The 22,325-nt window shown below is 36.9% G+C and overlaps 4 protein-coding genes and 1 non-coding gene across 15 annotated transcripts; 3 read left to right on the top strand and 2 right to left on the bottom strand.

Annotated features, from left to right (window-relative positions):
- The first annotated feature begins 694 nt into the window (after positions 1–694).
- LOC108222835 (ATP-dependent zinc metalloprotease FTSH, chloroplastic) lies at positions 695–4,615 on the top strand. The gene is made up of 5 exons (XM_017396761.2): positions 695–2,220; positions 3,057–3,303; positions 3,412–3,595; positions 3,927–4,098; positions 4,228–4,615. The coding sequence occupies exons 1-5, from the start codon at positions 904–906 to the stop codon at positions 4,447–4,449; spliced, it is 2,142 nt and encodes a 713-aa protein (XP_017252250.2). The 5' UTR covers positions 695–903; the 3' UTR covers positions 4,450–4,615.
- Positions 4,616–4,677: 62 nt separating this feature from the next.
- LOC135146877 (U6atac minor spliceosomal RNA) lies at positions 4,678–4,808 on the bottom strand. Its single transcript, XR_010283971.1, has one exon. It is a non-coding gene; the product is annotated as a U6atac minor spliceosomal RNA (small nuclear RNA).
- On the bottom strand, positions 4,679–17,490 carry LOC135152920 (uncharacterized). 11 transcript variants are annotated; one of them, XM_064094182.1, is made up of 15 exons: positions 17,349–17,490; positions 17,130–17,257; positions 15,316–15,919; positions 15,097–15,224; positions 13,720–13,885; positions 13,282–13,565; positions 13,063–13,190; positions 11,249–11,851; positions 11,030–11,157; positions 9,655–9,820; positions 9,217–9,500; positions 8,998–9,125; positions 7,185–7,787; positions 6,975–7,093; positions 4,679–5,905 (listed from the first exon to the last, which is right to left on the bottom strand). In XM_064094182.1, the coding sequence occupies exons 8-11, from the start codon at positions 11,272–11,274 to the stop codon at positions 9,314–9,316; spliced, it is 507 nt and encodes a 168-aa protein (XP_063950252.1). In that variant the 5' UTR covers positions 11,275–11,851; positions 13,063–13,190; positions 13,282–13,565; positions 13,720–13,885; positions 15,097–15,224; positions 15,316–15,919; positions 17,130–17,257; positions 17,349–17,490; the 3' UTR covers positions 4,679–5,905; positions 6,975–7,093; positions 7,185–7,787; positions 8,998–9,125; positions 9,217–9,313. The 11 variants fall into 11 exon arrangements, with proteins under 11 accessions (XP_063950252.1, XP_063950259.1, XP_063950249.1 ...); XM_064094189.1 differs by having other exon boundaries at positions 7,185–7,467; positions 7,622–7,787; positions 9,217–9,820; positions 13,282–13,885; XM_064094179.1 differs by having other exon boundaries at positions 13,282–13,885.
- On the top strand, positions 13,330–14,187 carry LOC108221263 (uncharacterized). The gene has a single exon (XM_017395153.2). It carries the CDS (start codon positions 13,330–13,332, stop codon positions 14,185–14,187), a length of 858 nt encoding a protein of 285 aa, XP_017250642.2.
- LOC135152921 (uncharacterized) lies at positions 17,397–18,327 on the top strand. Its single transcript, XM_064094190.1, has one exon. The coding sequence runs from the start codon at positions 17,397–17,399 to the stop codon at positions 18,252–18,254; it is 858 nt and encodes a 285-aa protein (XP_063950260.1). The 3' UTR covers positions 18,255–18,327.
- The last annotated feature ends 3,998 nt before the right edge of the window (positions 18,328–22,325 follow it).

Raw genomic sequence — 22,325 nt, 5'->3', positions numbered from 1 at the left:
AAATTATAATATTCGTCTGTTAAAACATGACCTTCGAATTTTTATTGAAGTGTTATTTTGAACGTGGTACCTAATCAAATGCTGACCCATGGGATATTTGTACTGAAAAAGAAACACTGTTTTTAAAAAGAAAAGAAAAAAATCTTCGGGGCGTTTGTTTCCGGCTTATAAGCCGGGCTTCTGGTTTATAAGTTAGAAGCACTTATTCGTACTGTTTGTGTAAAAAATCAAGAATCACTTATAAAAAGCTAGGAATGCTAGCTTTTTTTCCGGACTTCTATCTTTTCTTCAAACACTTTAATTACTTATAAGTCTTAACTTGCTTCTAACTTCTACTCCACTTTTTTATTTTAAGCAAGAAACACTTATTTTAAACTCACTCAAACGGCCCCCTTATTAGATCTTTAACTTATTTCTCATTTCTTATTTTGTCAATATAGTATCATACCTGTTATTTCATCACTATATCGGTATAGTATAAATATTTAGAATAATATTTACTAAATATTGATTTTTTGATAAAATAATATTAAAAAATCGATATTTGAACACCCACCTAAATAGATTTGTATTTTTCTCGAAAAAGTGTGACTAAATATACCCATAATTTTGCAGGGGAGAATAAAATTCCAAGTTTGAAACTTTGAAAAAAAAATGTGGATGAGGGACATTCAATGAAACACGTTGATGCTATCCAAACAACACCTTAATTCATGGACTTGGTTCAAGCACCACCATCTTTCTAACTGGTTTTCTTTCATCATTTCTCCTCTTCCCCCCTTCATAACATATAAAAAAAATCTTTTCTTTCTCTTCTTCATTCCATCCATACATATTTTTCTTTCTATTTATATTACTTCTGGGTTTTACATAACTGATAAACCTTATAACCCAGCTTCAACTATGGCTTCTACTTCAAATTCAACACTCTCATCTAAATTCTTGGGCACCCAATTAGTCCTTCTCTCTCCTCCAACTCCAAAAACATCATCTTCCTTGCCTTCTCTCTCTAGAAAAAAAATGATTTTGACCCAAACAGCCCTTAACAACAAAATCAAGAAACCCAACTCAGCTCTTCAAGATTTATCAACAAATGCCACTTTAGCTACCTTACTGCTCTCTTCAATTTCCCCACAAGCTCTTGCTTTGAACGACACCGTTTCACCGCCATCCCCAGCTCCTTCAACCACAGTTCTTGAAGCTGAAAATCCAGTAAAGTCTTCACCTTTTTCACAGACCCTTTCTTTAAATGCGCCTGTTACTAAAGGGGCCTCTTCTGATTTGCCTGAGGGGACTCAGTGGAGGTACAGTGAGTTCTTGAATGCTGTGAAAAAGGGTAAAGTTGAGAGAGTCAGGTTTAATAAAGAAGGTGGGGTTCTTCAATTGACTGCTGTTGATGGTCGTAGAGCTAGTGTTGTTGTGCCTAATGATCCTGATCTTGTTGACATTTTGGCTATGAATGGTGTCGATATTTCGGTTTCGGAAGGGGAGTCTAGTAATGGGTTGGTTGGGTTTATTGGGAATTTGTTGTTTCCTGTCATTGCTTTTGCTGGACTTTTCTTTTTGTTTAGGAGAGGTCAGGGGGGACCTGGGGGACCTGGTGGATTAGGGGGTCCTATGGACTTTGGTAGGTCGAAATCGAAATTTCAGGAGGTTCCAGAAACTGGTGTTACTTTTGCTGATGTTGCAGGGGCTGATCAGGCTAAATTGGAGTTACAGGAAGTGGTTGATTTTTTGAAGAATCCCGATAAGTACACTGCTTTGGGAGCTAAGATTCCTAAAGGGTGTCTTTTGGTTGGGCCTCCAGGGACGGGGAAGACTCTTTTGGCTAGGGCGGTTGCAGGTGAGGCTGGCACACCATTTTTTTCGTGTGCTGCTTCTGAGTTTGTGGAATTGTTCGTTGGTGTTGGTGCGTCGAGAGTTAGGGATTTGTTTGAGAAGGCCAAGGCGAAAGCGCCTTGCATTGTGTTTATTGATGAGATTGATGCTGTGGGGAGACAAAGAGGAGCTGGAATGGGAGGTGGAAATGATGAGCGGGAGCAGACTATTAATCAGCTGTTGACCGAAATGGATGGGTTTTCTGGTAATTCTGGGGTTATTGTGTTGGCTGCGACAAACAGACCTGATGTTCTTGATTCCGCATTGCTAAGGCCAGGAAGGTTTGATAGACAAGTTACGGTGGATAGGCCTGATGTTGCTGGCAGAGTCAAGATCCTTCAGGTTTGCATACCCAACTACACTTTGTATGTCAGATTTTTCTCGTGTGTTGTTTTTCATTTGTAATTCTTAAATTATTTGTTAATTGTAGTCCAATAACTTGTAGCGTCTAGTAATAGCAAAATGAAGATTCAAACTGACTAATTTTGTTGCCAAAAAATAGTGAGTTTAATTTGGTTGTTTGCTATAAATATATATTAGTTCAAATCTTGGACATCTCCATGGCCATAATCTAGGACGTATTACTTGTTTACATGAATGTGCTATTCTTGTCGGGTGTTTACTTAGGTGTAGTTCTACTATATTGTAGTTTTACCATATTCTCGATATACTGAACATGATAACTGAACATAATAAAACAATATGATCTTCCCTAGCATTAAAGCGAGATAGTTTAAAATTAAAATTTAGAATTCCTCAACTAAAGTTCCTCTCTGTATTTTATATCTTAGTCCCTGACTCCCTGTATTCTACTTGCACGGCTCCTAGTGGGAACCTTAAGGCGACGACTGCTTTTCCAAGCTCTGCCCTAGTTGTGTTAATTTCAGATTTTGAGTTGGCACATATCTTCGAATGTTTGATTACAAAAAAGAATATATAAGCTAAAAGGAATACAATTTGATAGAACCAATTCGGGCGTATTATTTAGGATTTTGTCATTGTAAATTATTACGTATATCCTGTAGATAACGGAGTTGTGTTTCTAGTACCTATTCTCTGCCTAGCATTTTTTTATATTAAACTAGTGTAATCAGTCACGCTGAGTGACCATGTAATAGACAAGGTGTCATTGTCGTTACTAAATTATTGAACAAAGGCATCTTATTGTGTTATCGTAGGTGCACTCAAGAGGAAAGTCATTAGCAAAGGATGTGGATTTTGATAAGATTGCAAGAAGAACACCAGGTTTCACAGGAGCTGATTTACAGAACTTGATGAATGAAGCTGCCATTCTAGCAGCCAGACGGGACCTTAAGGAAATTAGCAAAGATGAAATAGCTGATGCTTTGGAGAGGATAATTGCTGGGCCAGAGAAGAAAAATGCTGTGGTCTCGGAAGAGAAAAAGAAATTGGTTGCTTACCATGGTTTGTAGTTCAGAACCCTCTTGAAACAACTTCTTTTTACGATATATATGCCTTGATTGTCTTCATATCATCATATGTATGATGGTCCGTGTTTACCTCCACATGCAGAGGCTGGTCACGCTTTGGTTGGCGCACTTATGCCTGAATATGATCCAGTAGCCAAAATCTCTATTATTCCTCGAGGACAAGCTGGTGGCCTTACCTTTTTCGCTCCAAGTGAAGAGAGGCTTGAATCTGGCTTATATAGCAGAAGTTACCTTGAGAATCAGATGGCAGTTGCCCTTGGTGGAAGGTTAGTTGCAAAAAATCTATATTTTCTCGGTATTTAAGTTGAAATCTTTCAGTGACATATAAACTCTTTACTTGCTCAAATCTCAATAGTTAATATAACTTAGTAAAGTTCAAAAAGAAAACCTTGTAAAGTTTGAAAAGAAAGGTCATCAGAACTTGATAAATTTGTAGTTAACCCCTTGTTGAAGGTTTGTATTATGATGCAGAGTGTAAAGTTTTATGCATTGCCTAGTTTGGGATAATTTGTTTACTTGATTTCTACTAATTTCTGTTAAATTAAGAGTACTAAATTTATTTATACGAATTTGATCCTTACCTTATTTTGATGTCAGGGTTGCTGAAGAGGTTATTTTTGGCAAAGAGAATGTAACAACAGGGGCGTCAAACGACTTTATGCAAGTATCACGGGTTGCACGCCAGATGGTTGAGAGATTTGGGTTCAGCAAAAAGATAGGTCAAGTAGCTGTAGGTGGAGCTGGGGGAAATCCCTTCTTAGGACAACAGGTAAATTGGTTTCTTGACTCAGGGGATCATTTGTATTAATTATTAATTTAATTTACCACTAAATTGTTTCAAGATTAATCATTACTCTCAACTCTGCATTACTGATTTGTCTGAGTTGTTTCATTCCAGATGTCTTCTCAAAAAGATTACTCTATGGCGACTGCTGACATCGTGGATTCAGAAGTGAGAGAGCTTGTCGAGAAGGCATACGCTAGGGCCACTGAGATCGTCAACACACACATTGACATACTTCACAAACTTGCTCAACTCCTTATAGAGAAGGAAAGTGTTGACGGAGAAGAGTTCATGAGCCTTTTCATTGACGGCAAGGCTGAGCTCTATGTTGCATAATTCGAGCTTGTCCATAACACCTCCAGATGCCGATGCATGCACTAGAAAACAGTTTGTCCCTGAACAAATACAGTAAAAAAACCATTGTATGTACATGAGTATTGTATCTAAAACCAAATCTTCAGTGAACAAAGCTAGTGAAAGTATATAGTAATTTTACACTAAATCACCTCCACTTCCATTTAGTATCATCAATATTTGCAGTGTAGCTGCAGCTATCAGGCTTAAAAAAAAATTGGGTTATAAGATCCGCCGGAGCGGAAAGCCTTAACCGGATGTGTGGAAACAGGTGATGCTCCGGAGAGCAGTTCCCGTCCCTGTCAGGGGAGATGCCAACCATCTCTCCTTTCTACGAACACATAATATTTATAAGTGTCTTCCATACTTATGCACACGAATTTTGTTTTATGTTTCGATGTGGGATATTGAGTGGAGTTAATTTCTTGATGGGGCTGTCTTAGATTCTGCCCAGGCCCATTTTTTCATCAATGATCAGAACTTGGGTATCAAAATCATAGTTATAGATTTATTATGGAATGATGTGTATCTTGTAAAGCGCTAAAAATATAACTGTATTATAAGTCACATGCACTGAGAATAATAAGAAATCTAGAATAATGCATCTACACAGTTTTCTTTAAGATGATTTATCAAGGGAGAGTGGTGGTGCATTGATTTGAGGACCTGTTTGATATTATATTCAAGTGAGGTGCATCTGAATGTCCCTTGCTAACTAATTATCCGGAGTTTAAAACAAATGAGAAGGCATGCCTTGTTAAAACTATCATTCACCTTATCTAACCAGCTTCAGCTCTGGGGTTTTATAGTATTAATTTTGTAAGCTGCTAAGGATCACACTACTACTACTATTAAGTCCTTGACATCTGCATATGCTGATAGCAAGTTTCAATGTTGAACACATTGGAAATATCAAGTTACAACAATATGTTCATTTTCTCTCTAGAAAAACACACACAGGGCACTTATAGAAGAGGTTTATCAAACTAAAGTTGAGTTTAGCATTCATGGGCATCTAATGTACTTGCAAGGATCATGGTCAAGAAAAGACTGTTCATTTTCGTTCCATGAGCTTTCCATCCAAAAATTATCCCTCAGACTGTCAGTAGTGAATAGAATATGGAAATAATAAGTATGTGTGTGTGTGTGTGTGTGTGTGTATACTTCAGAATATCTGATTGCAACAAATTATTGCGCTGCACAACTTGCTTGAGTGTGTAAGACCCTCGAACTACCAGCCGCTAAAAAAAAGTTAAAAGGAAAAGATATTCTTAACATGTCTATTAGTTCATTTGATTTATGCAGCACCTAAAACCATGCTTTATCGCAAACAAGAGCTTCTGATTAGAAGCATCAAGACTCCTGCAAATGAGCATTCTGAGAGACGTTAAAGAAGTCAGCATAACAGTATTCAGCTCAATCTTCTCTTCCATCTGTTCTGTAAAGCAAACATTAAAAGAAAACTTCCAGTAAACACAAGCCAAATGTGTACAACATCAAGTGGACAGAGACAAAATTTCGAGCAAATTCAAAAAATGGACATGGCTCGGAAATTCAAAAGAATAAGAAATGGCATCAGGAGCACGATACATCTAGAGATGTCTGATCGAATGTGCTCAACCAATTCTTTCTAAAAACAACCTTATATTAGGTAGGATTGTGGTATTGTACTGCATCCAAAAAATTGTGACAAAAGAGTTGATGTAAATGAATATATAGAAACTATACATGACTTATAGTAAAATTAAAGTGAAAAGATTATGCAACGATGATTGCATATCAAGTTTCGATTTTCTTCAAAAAAGATAAAAAAAGTCTACCATTTGCGGAATTAGTTTGTCCCTTTTTAATCAATCGTTAATAATAATAAAAAAGTTGCAAGGCAATTATACAATGGTACTTAATATTCTTTCTTTTTTATTTGCAGATTCAGACAGCAACTTTCCATTAGCAGTAAAACATGAGCTAGGCAGGAATCGTGTTAAAAAGCATAATATAATACATATAGACAGAGTTTCCTAGATAAAAGTCACGGATATTATGCAGCAAAATAGTTTTAGCAAGAAAATAACAGATATTAATAACCAAAGCTCAAATATTGTACTTCCACAACTTTGTGAACTGCAACACTAGGTCAACTATCTGACTGGTCCCTGCTCTAACCTCTTTTTAATTCTTAATAATAAATAATGACCTGCATATATCATTTTAAGGACTAATTGCAGGCTCTACCGATTCCTCCAGTCCAGCCAACATAATTAAAGACAGATCATAAGAGTTCATTTCTGCATAGTTAAAAATCACATGCAACAATAAAGGCCCCCTCCAATTCTCTGATAAAATATCCAAGCCATTCAAGCACGGTTGTATTTTCTAATATTAACATTTGTAACAAGATGAGACAAATGATGCAATGTACATGGATAGGAAGACAGCTTTTATATATAACATACCAATGGACAAATTATACGCATTGTCTCATTTTATCTTCATATCAATAAACTTACCAAAATTTGAAGATGATCGCCAGCCTGGTCCATTATTAATTTAAGCCAAGCAAATGTTCCTCCTCCCACAGACACTGCTACAATTGAGATCTGCATTTTCTGATACTTGGCCTGTTTCTCTGTTCAGCACATGAAGGAAATTAGGTTGATTCCTTTTGTCTCCTCATAGTTTATAAAAAGGTGCCAAGGTGAGAGTTCAATCAAACAAACCTTGAGTTCAGGATTTTCATTGGCATCTAATTCCTCCTGCAAATAAAATGGCAGCCTCAATTGCAACCACAAAAGTTGGTGCTCATTCTCGTTCCATCAGCTTACCATCCAGATCTCATCCCTTGACAGCCACTGTTGAGGAGCACTTGTGCAGATTAAGGACCCCGGAAGGGACATCCTCATCGACAGTATCCAAATGCGACAAATTATCCGCTCTTCAAGACTTATATGAGTGTGTAGAAGATTTGATCCAATCGCAAGCCGCACAGCAAGATCGTTTGAGCTGCGGAGAAGATATTCTTTGCGGGTCCATTAGGTTATTGGATCTGTGCAGCACCTCAAAAGATGCTCTCTCGCATATGAGAGATTCAGTTCAAGATCTAGAATCCTCTCTACGTAGAAGACAAACTGATGTATCAAGCAGAATCGCAAGCTACCTGGTATGTAAGAAAAAGGCAAACAGAATGCTCTCCAAGTGCTTTGCTGGTTCTAAGAAGTCCAAAATTAACAAAAGCATCGAGACTCCTGCTATCGTGAGCCTTCTAAGGGAAGTCGAAGAAGTCAGCATCTCAGTTTTCGAGTCTATCTTCTCATCCATCTGTCCTGCAAAGGAAGCATCGACAAAAAGCACATGGTCAAAGGTTTTCAAGTCAACACAGTCCAAGCGTGTACATTGTGAAGAGGACACAGAAGAAATTATCAACCAAGTTCACAACATGGATATGGCTTTAGAAGCTATCAGCAAGAAATCAAGCAAAAAAAGTGATATCACAGAAACACAAGACGTTCAGAAATGTCTGACGGCATTGGACATGAATATGCAAGAATGTGAAGAACAATTAGACTGTCTAGTCCGATCATTGATCAAGACACGAGTATTAATTCTCAATGTGCTACACCACTAGTTCTTTTCCAACAGAACTGTATATTAGATAGACTGTTACTGCATCCCCGAATTTTTGTGAGGGATCAGTTTTTGTACATACATGAGGACAGACTGTATATGAAGCTAGTATATTATCAACGAGAAAGATTGCGAAAACGACTGTTTAAAGTCAATATTCAGTTTCGCGTATATTTCATCAACAACACAATTTGCAAAATATATATATTTCTGCAGCAGGATCCTTCTCATACCCATCACACTATCCCAAAACCGCAAATAAGAACGCAGTGCAGGGTCTAAAAAGGAGTTATACCCTTCCCCAATTCTTTTCTGGCAATCAATACTGTAATTATCTATCTAATGTGAACTAGAAGTAGACCGGATCCGGGTGGCAATTCATATTAATATAAACATACACAGAAGATTAATTGCGATTTGAGTGCAAATAGCTTTAAAATTCAGATCATCCAGATATATAATCAAACTATAATATAGTAATCACACACAAGATTTTACAAACTGCATTGCTAGGTCAACCCGAGTCACTAATCCCTATTCTAGCCTGTTTTGCCCTCAGCCCCTAGTTACCAGGACACCTAGTCACACCTTAATGGTTCTTGCAAACTGACTGCAGGCTGTTCAGATTCCTTCTGTCTACCCAGTACACATAATGACAGATCTCAAGTGTTCAGCTCTGCATCGCTAGAGACCGAATGGAGCAATAAAGGCCCTCACTAATTCTATGCATAAAAAAAATGCCAAGCCATTCATGCGCTGTTTTACTTAACAATAATATACAACATGTCTAACAACAAGATGCAAAAAATAATGCAATGTATATGAATTTCAAGACAACTTTAATATATAACACATGAGATGCTAAATTATACCCCTGGTCGTAACTTGTTTTCATATTAGAAAACTTACCAAAATTTGCAGATGAACGCCAGCCTGGTTTCTTGCATATTATATTATTTTGTGCCAAGCAAATGTTCCTCCTCCCACAGACACTGCTACAATTGAGATCTGCATTTTCTGATACTTGGCCTGTTTCTCTGTTCAGCACATGAAGGAAATTAGGTTGATTCCTTTTGTCTCCTCATAGTTTATAAAAAGGTGCCAAGGTGAGAGTTCAATCAAACAAACCTTGAGTTCAGGATTTTCATTGGCATCTAATTCCTCCTGCAAATAAAAATGGCAGCCTCAATTGCAACCACAAAAGTTAGTGCTCATTCTCGTTCCATCAGCTTACCATCCAGATCTCATCTCTTGACAGCCACTGTTGAGGAGCACTTGTGCAGATTAAGGACCCCGGAAGGGACATCCTCATCGACAGTATCCAAATGCGACAAATTATCCGCTCTTCAAGACTTATATGAGTGTGTAGAAGATTTGATCCAATCGCAAGCCGCACAGCAAGATCGTTTGAGCTGCGGAGAAGATATTCTTTGCGGGTCCATTAGGTTATTGGATCTTTGCAGCACCTCAAAAGATGCTCTCTCGCATATGAGAGATTCAGTTCAAGATCTAGAATCCTCTCTACGTAGAAGACAAACTGATGTATCAAGCAGAATCGCAAGCTACCTGGTATGTAAGAAAAAGGCAAACAGAATGCTCTCCAAGTGCTTTGCTGGTTCTAAGAAGTCCAAAATTAACAAAAGCATCGAGACTCCTGCTATCGTGAGCCTTCTAAGGGAAGTCGAAGAAGTCAGCATCTCAGTTTTCGAGTCTATCTTCTCATCCATCTGTCCTGCAAAGGAAGCATCGACAAAAAGCACATGGTCAAAGGTTTTCAAGTCAACACAGTCCAAGCGTGTACATTGTGAAGAGGACACAGAAGAAATTATCAACCAAGTTCACAACATGGATATGGCTTTAGAAGCTATCAGCAAGAAATCAAGCAAAAAAAGTGATATCACACAAACACAAGACGTTCAGAAATGTCTGACGGCATTGGACATGAATATGCAAGAATGTGAAGAACAATTAGACTGTCTAGTCCGATCATTGATCAAGACACGAGTATTAATTCTCAATGTGCTCAACCACTAGTTCTTTCCCAACAGAACTGTATATTAGATACTGTTACTGCATCCCCGAATTTTTGTGAGGGATCAGTTTTTGTACATACATGAGGACAGACTGTATATGAAGCTAGTATATTATCAACGAGAAAGATTGCGAAAACAACTGTTTAAAGTCAATATTCAGTTTCGCGTATATTTCATCAATACCACAATTTGCAAAATATATATATTTCTGCAGCAGGATCCTTCTCATACCCATCACACTATCCCAAAACCGCATATAAGAACGCAGTGCAGGGTCAAAAAAAGGAGTTATACCCGTCCCCAATTCTTTTCTGGCAATCAATACTGTAATTATCTATCTAATGTAAACGAGAAGTAGACCGGATCCGGGTGGCAGTTCATATTAATATAAACATACACAGAAGATTAATTGCGATTTGAGTGCAAATAGCTTTAAAATTCAGATCATCCAGATATATAATCAAACTATAATATAGTAATCACACACAAAATTTTACAAACTGCATTGCTGGGTCAACCCGAGTCACTAATCCCTATTCTAGCCTGTTCTGCCCTCAGCCCCTAGTTACCAGGACACCTAGTCACACCTTAATGGTTCTTGCAAACTGATTGCAGGCTGTTCAGATTCCTTCTGTCTACCCAGTACACATAATGGCAGATCTCAAGTGTTCAGCTCTGCATCGCTAGAGACCGAATGGAGCAATAAAGGCCCTCACTAATTCTATGCATAAAAAAAATGCCAAGCCATTCATGCGCTGTTTTACTTAACAATAATATACAACATGTCTAACAACAAGATGCAAAAAATAAAGCAATGTATATGAATTTCAAGACAACTTTAATATATAACACATGAGATGCAAAATTATACCCCTGGTCTTAACTTATTTTCATATTAGAAAACTTACCAAAATTTGCAGATGAACGCCAGCCTGGTTTCTTGCATATTATATTATTTTGTGCCAAGCAAATGTTCCTCCTCCCACAGACACTGCTACAATTGAGATCTGCATTTTCTGATACTTGGCCTCTTTCTCTGTTCAGCAAATGAAGGAAATTAGGTTGATTCCTTTTGTCTCCTCATAGTTTATAAAAAGGTTCCAAGGTGAGAGTTCAATCAAACAAACCTTGAGTTCAGGATTTTCATTGGCATCTAATTCCTCCTGCAAATAAAATGGCAGCCTCAATTGCAACCACAAAAGTTAGTGCTCATTCTCGTTCCATCAGCTTACCATCCAGATCTCATCCCTTGACAGCCACTGTTGAGGAGCACTTGTGCAGATTAAGGACCCCGGAAGGGACATCCTCATCGACAGTATCCAAATGCGACAAATTATCCGCCCTTCAAGATTTATATGAGTGTGTAGAAGATTTGATCCAATCGCAAGCCGCACAGCAAGATCGTTTGAGCTGCGGAGAAGATATTCTTTGCGGGTCCATTAGGTTATTGGATCTGTGCAGCACCTCAAAAGATGCTCTCTCGCATATGAGAGATTCAGTTCAAGATCTAGAATCCTCTCTACGTAGAAGACAAACTGATGTATCAAGCAGAATCGCAAGCTACCTGGTATGTAAGAAAAAGGCAAACAGAATGCTCTCCAAGTGCTTTGCTGGTTCTAAGAAGTCCAAAATTAACAAAAGCATCGAGACTCCTGCTATCGTGAGCCTTCTAAGGGAAGTCGAAGAAGTCAGCATCTCAGTTTTCGAGTCTATCTTCTCATCCATCTGTCCTGCAAAGGAAGCATCGACAAAAAGCACATGGTCAAAGGTTTTCAAGTCAACACAGTCCAAGCGTGTACATTGTGAAGAGGACACAGAAGAAATTATCAACCAAGTTCACAACATGGATATGGCTTTAGAAGCTATCAGCAAGAAATCAAGCAAAAAAAGTGATATCACACAAACACAAGACGTTCAGAAATGTCTGACGGCATTGGACATGAATATGCAAGAATGTGAAGAACAATTAGACTGTCTAGTCCGATCATTGATCAAGACACGAGTATTAATTCTCAATGTGCTCAACCACTAGTTCTTTCCCAACAGAACTGTATATTAGATAGACTGTTACTGCATCCCCGAATTTTTGTGAGGGATCAGTTTTTGTACATACATGAGGACAGACTGTATATGAAGCTAGTATATTATCAACGAGAAAGATTGCGAAAACAACTGTTTCAAGTCAATATTCAGTTTCGCGTATATTTCATCAACAACACAATTTGCAAAATATATATATTTCTGCAGCAGGATCCTTCTCATACCCATCACACTATCCCAAAACCGCAGATAAGAACGCAGTGCAGGGTCAAAAAAAGGAGTTATACCCGTCCCCAATTCTTTTCTGGCAATCAATACTGTAATTATCTATCTAATGTAAACTTGAAGTAGACCGGATCCGGGTGGCAATTCATATTAATATAAACATACACAGAAGATTAATTGCGATTTGAGTGCAAATAGCTTTAAAATTCAGATCATCCAGATATATAATCAAACTATAATATAGTAATCACACACAAAATTTTACAAACTGCATTGCTAGGTCAACCCGAGTCACTAATCCCTATTCTAGCCTGTTTTGCCCTCAGCCCCTAGTTACCAGGACACCTAGTCACACCTTAATGGTTCTTGCAAACTGATTGCAGGCTGTTCAGATTCCTTCTGTCTACCCAGTACACATAATGGCAGATCTCAAGTGTTCAGCTCTGCATCGCTAGAGACCGAATGGAGCAATAAAGGCCCTCACTAATTCTATGCATAAAAAAAATGCCAAGCCATTCATGCGCTGTTTTACTTAACAATAATATACAACATGTCTAACAACAAGATGCAAAAAATAAAGCAATGTATATGAATTTCAAGACAACTTTAATATATGACACATGAGATGCAAAATTATACCCCTGGTCTTAACTTATTTTCATATTAGAAAACTTACCAAAATTTGCAGATGAACGCCAGCCTGGTTTCATGCATATTATATTATTTTGTGCCAAGCAAATGTTCCTCCTCCCACAGACACTGCTACAATTGAGATCTGCATTTTCTGATACTTGGCCTGTTTCTCTGTTCGGCACATGAAGGAAATTAAGTTGATTCCTTTTGTCTCCTCATAGTTTATAAAAAGGTGCCAAGGTGAGAGTTCAATCAAACAAACCTTGAGTTCAGGATTTTCATTGGCATCTAATTCCTCCTGCAAATAAAAATGGCAGCCTCAATTGCAACCACAAAAGTTAGTGCTCATTCTCGTTCCATCAGCTTACCATCCAGATCTCATCCCTTGACAGCCACTGTTGAGGAGCACTTGTGCAGATTAAGGACCCCGGAAGGGACATCCTCATCGACAGTATCCAAATGCGACAAATTATCCGCTCTTCAAGACTTATATGAGTGTGTAGAAGATTTGATCCAATCGCAAGCCGCACAGCAAGATCGTTTGAGCTGCGGAGAAGATATTCTTTGCGGGTCCATTAGGTTATTGGATCTGTGCAGCACTTCAAAAAATGCTCTCTCGCATATGAGAGATTCAGTTCAAGATCTAGAATCCTCTCTACGTAGAAGACAAACTGATGTATCAAGCAGAATCGCAAGCTACCTGGTATGTAAGAAAAAGGCAAACAGAATGCTCTCCAAGTGCTTTGCTGGTTCTAAGAAGTCCAAAATTAACAAAAGCATCGAGACTCCTGCTATCGTGAGCCTTCTAAGGGAAGTCGAAGAAGTCAGCATCTCAGTTTTCGAGTCTATCTTCTCATCCATCTGTCCTGCAAAGGAAGCATCGACAAAAAGCACATGGTCAAAGGTTTTCAAGTCAACACAGTCCAAGCGTGTACATTGTGAAGAGGACACAGAAGAAATTATCAACCAAGTTCACAACATGGATATGGCTTTAGAAGCTATCAGCAAGAAATCAAGCAAAAAAAGTGATATCACAGAAACACAAGACGTTCAGAAATGTCTGACGGCATTGGACATGAATATGCAAGAATGTGAAGAACAATTAGACTGTCTAGTCCGATCATTGATCAAGACACGAGTATTAATTCTCAATGTGCTCAACCACTAGTTCTTTTCCAACAGAACTGTATATTAGATAGACTGTTACTGCATCCCCGAATTTTTGTGAGGGATCAGTTTTTGTACATACATGAGGACAGACTGTATATGAAGCTAGTATATTATCAACGAGAAAGATTGCGAAAACAACTGTTTAAAGTCAATATTCAGTTTCGCGTATATTTCATCAACAACACAATTTGCAAAATATATATATTTCTGCAGCAGGATCCTTCTCATACCCATCACACTATCCCAAAACCGCAGATAAGAACGCAGTGCAGGGTCAAAAAAAGGAGTTATACCCGTCCCCAATTCTTTTCTGGCAATCAATACTGTAATTATCTATCTAATGTAAACCAGAAGTAGACCGGATCCGGGTGGCAATTCATATTAATATAAACATACACAGAAGATTAATTGCGATTTGAGTGCAAGTAGCTTTAAAATTCAGATCATCCAGATATATAATCAAACTATAATATAGTAATCACACACAAAATTTTACAAACTGCATTGCTCGGTCAACCCGAGTCACTAATCCCTATTCCAGCCTGTTTTGCCCTCAGCCCCTAGTTACCAGGACACCTAGTCACACATTAATGGTTCTTGCAAACTGATTGCAGGCTGTTCAGATTCCTTCTGTCTACCCAGTACCAATAATGACAGATCTAAAGTGTTCAGCTCTGCATCGCTAGAGACCGAATGGAGCAATAAAGGCCCTCACTAATTCTATGCATAAAAAAAATGCCAAGCCATTCATGCGCTGTTTTACTTAACAATAATATACAACATGTCTAACAACAAGATGCAAAAAATAATGCAATGTATATGAATTTCAAGACAACTTTAATATATAACACATGAGATGCAAAATTATACCCCTGGTCTTAACTTGTTTTCATATTAGAAAACTTACCAAAATTTGCAGATGAACGCCAGCCTGGTTTCTTGCATATTATATTATTTTGTGCCAAGCAAATGTTCCTCCTCCCACAGACACTGCTACAATTGAGATCTGCATTTTCTGATACTTAACCTGTTTCTCTGTTCAGCACATGAAGGAAATTAGGTTGATTCCTTTTGTCTCCTCATAGTTTATAAAAAGGTGCCAAGGTGAGAGTTCAATCAAACAAACCTTGAGTTCAGGATTTTCATTGGCATCTAATTCCTCCTGCAAATAAAAATGGCAGCCTCAATTGCAACCACAAAAGTTAGTGCTCATTCTCGTTCCATCAGCTTACCATCCAGATCTCATCCCTTGACAGCCACTGTTGAGGAGCACTTGTGCAGATTAAGGACCCCGGAAGGGGCATCCTCATCGACAGTATCCAAATGCGACAAATTATCTGCTCTTCAAGACTTATATGAGTGTGTAGAAGATTTGATCCAATCGCAAGCCGCACAGCAAGATCGTTTGAGCTGCGGAGAAGATATTCTTTGCGGGTCCATTAGGTTATTGGATCTGTGCAGCACCTCAAAAGATGCTCTCTCGCATATGAGAGATTCAGTTCAAGATCTAGAATCCTCTCTACGTAGAAGACAAACTGATGTATCAAGCAGAATCGCAAGCTACCTGGTATGTAAGAAAAAGGCAAACAGAATGCTCTCCAAGTGCTTTGCTGGTTCTAAGAAGTCCAAAATTAACAAAAGCATCGAGATTCCTGCTATCGTGAGCCTTCTAAGGGAAGTCGAAGAAGTCAGCATCTCAGTTTTCGAGTCTATCTTCTCATCCATCTGTCCTGCAAAGGAAGCATCGACAAAAAGCACATGGTCAAAGGTTTTCAAGTCAACACAGTCCAAGCGTGTACATTGTGAAGAGGACACAGAAGAAATTATCAACCAAGTTCACAACATGGATATGGCTTTAGAAGCTATCAGCAAGAAATCAAGCAAAAAAAGTGATATCACAGAAACAGAAGACGTTCAGAAATGTTTGACGGCATTGGACATGAATATGCAAGAATGTGAAGAACAATTAGACTGTCTAGTCCGATCATTGATCAAGACACGAGTATTAATTCTCAATGTGCTCAACCACTAGTTCTTTTCCAACAGAATTGTCTATTAGATAGACTATTACTGCATCCCCGAATTTTTGTGAGGGATCAGTTTTTGTACATACATGAGTACAGACTGTATGTGAAGCTAGTATATTATCAACGAGAAAGATTGCGAAAACAACTGTTTAAAGTCAATATTCGGTTTCGCGTATATTTCATCAACAACACAATTTGCAAAATATATATATTTCTGCAACAGGATCCTTCTCATACCCATCACATATCCCAAAACCGCAAATAAGAACGCAGTGCAGGGTCAAAAAAAGGAGTTATACCCGTCCCCAATTCTTTTCTCGCAATCAATACTGTAATTATCTATCTAATGTAAACTAGAAGTAGACCGGATCCGGGTGGCAATTCATATTAATATAAACATACACAGAAGATTAATTGCGATTTGAGTGCAAATAGCTTTAAAATTCAGATCATCCAGATATATAATCAAACTATAATATAGTAATCACACACAAAATTTTACAAACTGCATTGCTAGGTCAACCCGAGTCACTAATCCCTATTCTAGCCTGTTTTGCCCTCAGCCCCTAGTTACCAGGACACCTAGTCACACCTTAATGGTTCTTGCAAACTGACTGCAGGCTGTTCAGATTCCTTCTGTCTACCCAGTACACATAATGACAGATCTCAAGTGTTCAGCTCTGCATCGCTAGAGACCGAATGGAGCAATAAAGGCCCTCACTAATTCTATGCATAAAAAAAATGCCAAGCCATTCATGCGCTGTTTTACTTAACAATAATATACAACATGTCTAACAACAAGATGCAAAAAATAATGCAATGTATATGAATTTCAAGACAACTTTAATATATAACACATGAGATGCTAAATTATACCCCTGGTCGTAACTTGTTTTCATATTAGAAAACTTACCAAAATTTGCAGATGAACGCCAGCCTGGTTTCTTGCATATTATATTATTTTGTGCCAAGCAAATGTTCCTCCTCCCACAGACACTGCTACAATTGAGATCTGCATTTTCTGATACTTGGCCTGTTTCTCTGTTCAGCACATGAAGGAAATTAGGTTGATTCCTTTTGTCTCCTCATAGTTTATAAAAAGGTGCCAAGGTGAGAGTTCAATCAAACAAACCTTGAGTTCAGGATTTTCATTGGCATCTAATTCCTCCTGCAAATAAAAATGGCAGCCTCAATTGCAACCACAAAAGTTAGTGCTCATTCTCGTTCCATCAGCTTACCATCCAGATCTCATCTCTTGACAGCCACTGTTGAGGAGCACTTGTGCAGATTAAGGACCCCGGAAGGGACATCCTCATCGACAGTATCCAAATGCGACAAATTATCCGCTCTTCAAGACTTATATGAGTGTGTAGAAGATTTGATCCAATCGCAAGCCGCACAGCAAGATCGTTTGAGCTGCGGAGAAGATATTCTTTGCGGGTCCATTAGGTTATTGGATCTTTGCAGCACCTCAAAAGATGCTCTCTCGCATATGAGAGATTCAGTTCAAGATCTAGAATCCTCTCTACGTAGAAGACAAACTGATGTATCAAGCAGAATCGCAAGCTACCTGGTATGTAAGAAAAAGGCAAACAGAATGCTCTCCAAGTGCTTTGCTGGTTCTAAGAAGTCCAAAATTAACAAAAGCATCGAGACTCCTGCTATCGTGAGCCTTCTAAGGGAAGTCGAAGAAGTCAGCATCTCAGTTTTCGAGTCTATCTTCTCATCCATCTGTCCTGCAAAGGAAGCATCGACAAAAAGCACATGGTCAAAGGTTTTCAAGTCAACACAGTCCAAGCGTGTACATTGTGAAGAGGACACAGAAGAAATTATCAACCAAGTTCACAACATGGATATGGCTTTAGAAGCTATCAGCAAGAAATCAAGCAAAAAAAGTGATATAACACAAACACAAGACGTTCAGAAATGTCTGACGGCATTGGACATGAATATGCAAGAATGTGAAGAACAATTAGACTGTCTAGTCCGATCATTGATCAAGACACGAGTATTAATTCTCAATGTGCTCAACCACTAGTTCTTTCCCAACAGAACTGTATATTAGATAGACTGTTACTGCATCCCCGAATTTTTGTGAGGGATCAGTTTTTGTACATACATGAGGACAGACTAAATATGAAGCTAGTATATTATCAACGAGAAAGATTGCGAAAACAACTGTTTAAAGTCAATATTCAGTTTCGCGTATATTTCATCAACACCACAATTTGCAAAATATATATATTTCTGCAGCAGGATCCTTCTCATACCCATCACACTATCCCAAAACCGCAAATAAGAACGCAGTGCAGGGTCAAAAAAAGGAGTTATACCCGTCCCCAATTCTTTTCTGGCAATCAATACTGTAATTATCTATCTAATGTAAACGAGAAGTAGACCGGATCCGGGTGGCAGTTCATATTAATATAAACATACACAGAAGATTAATTGCGATTTGAGTGCAAATAGCTTTAAAATTCAGATCATCCAGATATATAATCAAACTATAATATAGTAATCACACACAAAATTTTACAAACTGCATTGCTAGGTCAACCCGAGTCACTAATCCCTATTCTAGCCTTTTTTGCCCTCAGCCCCTAGCTAACAAGAACAATACCAAATTAGTGGTTTTTTTTTTTTTTTTTTTTTTGCCACACCAAATTAGTGGTTTTTGTGATAAGATTATTCTCATATTAGTCACATTTACTTAAAAACATTCTAATGGCCATGATTCCATCGTTAAATATTCAGACTGACAATATAGAAATATCAAATTAATTAGTAATATCTTTGATTAAATTGCACTGTTCTTTTATGTATTCTTTGTTTGTACAATAAGGAACATAAACCTACAGTTTAACACAGACGGCTAAGGTTCAACAGCTGCATGATGAACCTCACTTATATATGTACAAACATATGTAGTTAAACTTATTAAGTCACATATAATTGTAAAAGTTACTTTAGGGTTCACCATTTGACACTTAAAATAACAAGTAAATATTTCAATGATTTAACATTATTTTCATTCAGTTCAATCATTGTTGATGTCCAGTTCAACTATATATAACTAAGGTCAAGAGTCCAGCATATGTCTTTATTTACATTTGTTGGACCTTAATCGTCTCTAAGTACAAATTGGTTAATAAAGTACAACCAACTTTTCCCCCTAGTAATTTATAATGATGCCACCACATCTACTTCTCCATTTATTAGCAAAATTAGACAGAGGTCAAAGTTTGCATAGTAAAAAATATCATACCGAAAGTACTACCAAAAGTTAATGTGTGGATATCTCGATATTATAAAAATAAAATAACTTTTAAAAGTATGAGGAATATTGAAATTCTACTTAAAATCTAAGGCTCGATTCTACATAACACAACATAATGTTTTTTCTCTTTATATTATCTTATTTTAATTAAAAAGATATGCAATGCACGAACTTTTGTACAAGTTTCAAATATATTCATTATAAGTGCATTACAGTTTACTAAATACATGTAATTGTCAAGCATTGAGCTCTTCTACTCTCTTACTATATGTACCAAATCTTTTTATAGTTGTCAAATTATTCTACCATTACCATTAACTAAAAAAATAAAAAATACTAGGTTAATTTTCTGTTTTTAACAAAAATCAACTCAAGACCTTTCTTATAAATATTAAAATTATAAATCTGGACCTTCAACTAGTATTAAATATAGACCTAACAAGTCCATAAGCTTTCGACATTCCCTCTTATGCTTATGATACATAGCCATATAGGATACACTGGAAATATGTTGATAAATGTGTGGCAATTATGATGCAAATTCAAAATTCCTATGTAAATGTCAAGATCGTGGCAAGCAGCAACACCACCCCCTTTATTTCTTTGTTATATACTAAAAGTAAGGGTGACCATAGAACCTCAGTTCTAAAAAAAAAACCAAACCCAACCAAACTGATAGGTTTTAAAATAATTGGTTCATTCAAGAATGTTCAATTTCTATCTAAAAATATCTTTAAAAATATTATATCCAGATGTAAATTTACACACAAGACGGATACAAATTATCTTATAAATAATCTTTGCAAGTCACTGGAATGCAGTATACAACATTCTGATTATAAAAGTAGTTGGAACTGAATCTTTAAACTGAAACGTTTGCTATTGAAGTATTGATCAACACCATTTGCAATGAAGACTTAATCTAAACATTGAGATCAATCAAATCACTACCCTTTCACTGAAATAGGTGAATATGAATAATCAAGGTCAGAATAACACAACTACTTATAGATTAAACATAATCAGCAGCCTTGTCTTTGTTAAACGTAGATATAAACTGTAAAATTTATTCCTATCATGTTAGAATACATCACCTGATAACTTAAAAACTTGTATAAATTTATTATTTCACTGAGACTCACTTAGTAAATGGTTCAGCTCGGTTAATTACTGCTCGATATGGCTTTGAAACGGCAAAAGAACCAATAATGGGTTCCGTTTTAACTTAAATTCAGTTTAAAATGATTAGGTTTGTGTGAATTTAGTTTCATTTACACTTTAGCACTAAAAATGATAGCAAGCCATTTATCTGCTGTCATCTGCTTCTCCCGAACACATTTATCTATTGAACCAGTAAATTGGGAACGAATAATACAGAGTAAACATACAATGTCAAGAAATCAAGTCAGGCATTCTAATTTACCTAATTTTAATTGGGAACGAATAATACAGAGTAAACATACAATGTCAAGAAATCAAGTCAGGCATTCTAATTTACCTAATTTTCAGTATTCAAGGAAGATAGATACAAGAGTTATGCATATAAAATATGACAATTACAGAGGAATACTGATATTTACACAGGCCGGAATACACTTACAAGTACGCAGTGGGATTTGCACTTGTATAGTTGATCAAGCAGCTTGTACAGGATAATGTATGTTTGAGAAATAGGGTTTTATTAGGGATTTTCACTTGTTTGGTGGTTTGGATTTCCTAGACTGTGTTGGTGTAGTTTTCCTTCCGACAGGTTTAGTGTGGTGCGCCTTCAGGATATTACTCCCTCTGTTTCTTTAGAAGGGCTAAAATCAGTCGCACTCATTTCTTTACAATTTTTTTACACTGTCCACGCACATTTCGCATATAAAATATAGTTAAAAAAATTTTATAAAAATATAAATATCAAACTTTTATTCAGAAGAAAAAAAGTTCAAAATAATTTATCTAACTACGTTTTATAAGAGCATTAGAATGCGTGTCGAGTCCCCGTCCCCCAACGTAAGCAAATGAGGAGGCCGAAGGGAGTATTATCTCTGCCCGCGAGATAGTTTATCTTCAGACGAATTCTCTTAGAAAATATAGTTTTTTAAATATCTTTTCTTTTGAATAAAAATTTGATGTTTGAATTTATACATAAAAAGAAAATCTCAAAAATAATTTATGAAATTTTAAAATATAAGAGTTTTAAAATGTGTGCCGGATAATTTACAAAAACTATAAAGAAATGAGAGGGAAAGAGGGAGTAATTATTATGAATGTGTATATATCGAGACGTTGACTCTCGTTGTCACAAGTTTAACAAATAATTTCCAGAAAATTACATTTTTAAAATGGTCTCATATATCATTTCAAAACGCATTTTTAAGTTGTATTTATATAAAACACAACATGGTCTAGCGTTTTAGATAAAAAAAAAATATTTTTTATTTTTTAAAGTTAAACAACGCTAATTAAAGCAGCGTTTTGGGTATAAAAGCTACTTTAAATTGTGTTTTGAGTGCAAAACATTACTTTATCTTGGGTTATTCATTTTTTAATTTTTAAAATTCAAAACGTTATTTAAAGTTGTGTTTTGGGTTTAAAATGCAATTTTAAGATGTTTTGTGGGCGCAAAACACGATTTCATCGTAGAAAATTTTAAAAATAACAATTTTAACTATTTGATCAAAGAAGTTAGAAATGTGTGCCAAAAAATCAAACTACTTGGTATTTTAGAAGGGATGAAGGAAGTATATCGAAGAAGAAGAGGGTTATTGATAGTACGCGGGTGTTTGGAAGAAGAAGTAACCACTTCTTTTAAGGACAAGTGTGCTTCTGAAGTCTGAGGTTGGT

Source organism: Daucus carota, chromosome 5 (genome assembly GCF_001625215.2).
Source record: "Daucus carota subsp. sativus chromosome 5, DH1 v3.0, whole genome shotgun sequence".
Classification (NCBI taxonomy): domain Eukaryota; kingdom Viridiplantae; phylum Streptophyta; class Magnoliopsida; order Apiales; family Apiaceae; genus Daucus; species Daucus carota.
Note: the sequence above shows the minus strand (reverse complement) of the source record. Positions and strands in the feature narration are given on the sequence as shown.

Excerpts from the sequence above, each read along its gene's own strand:
- LOC108222835 (XM_017396761.2), top strand. The coding sequence starts at position 904 with ATGGCTTCTACTTCAAATTCAACACTCTCATCTAAATTCTTGGGCACC. Across the intron at positions 2,221-3,056 it reads GCAGAGTCAAGATCCTTCAG|GTGCACTCAAGAGGAAAGTC; the intron begins GTTTGCATACCC and ends GTGTTATCGTAG. Across the intron at positions 4,099-4,227 it reads ATCCCTTCTTAGGACAACAG|ATGTCTTCTCAAAAAGATTA; the intron begins GTAAATTGGTTT and ends GTTTCATTCCAG.
- LOC135152920 (XM_064094189.1), bottom strand. The coding sequence starts at position 9,242 with ATGCCAATGAAAATCCTGAACTCAAG. Across the intron at positions 7,788-8,997 it reads GCGTTCATCTGCAAATTTTG|GACAGATGGATGAGAAGATA; the intron begins GTAAGTTTTCTA and ends CTTCCTTTGCAG. Across the intron at positions 7,468-7,621 it reads GCCTTTTTCTTACATACCAG|CTCAAACGATCTTGCTGTGC; the intron begins GTAGCTTGCGAT and ends TCTTCTCCGCAG.
- LOC108221263 (XM_017395153.2), top strand. The coding sequence starts at position 13,330 with ATGGCAGCCTCAATTGCAACCACAAAAGTTAGTGCTCATTCTCGTTCC.
- LOC135152921 (XM_064094190.1), top strand. The coding sequence starts at position 17,397 with ATGGCAGCCTCAATTGCAACCACAAAAGTTAGTGCTCATTCTCGTTCC.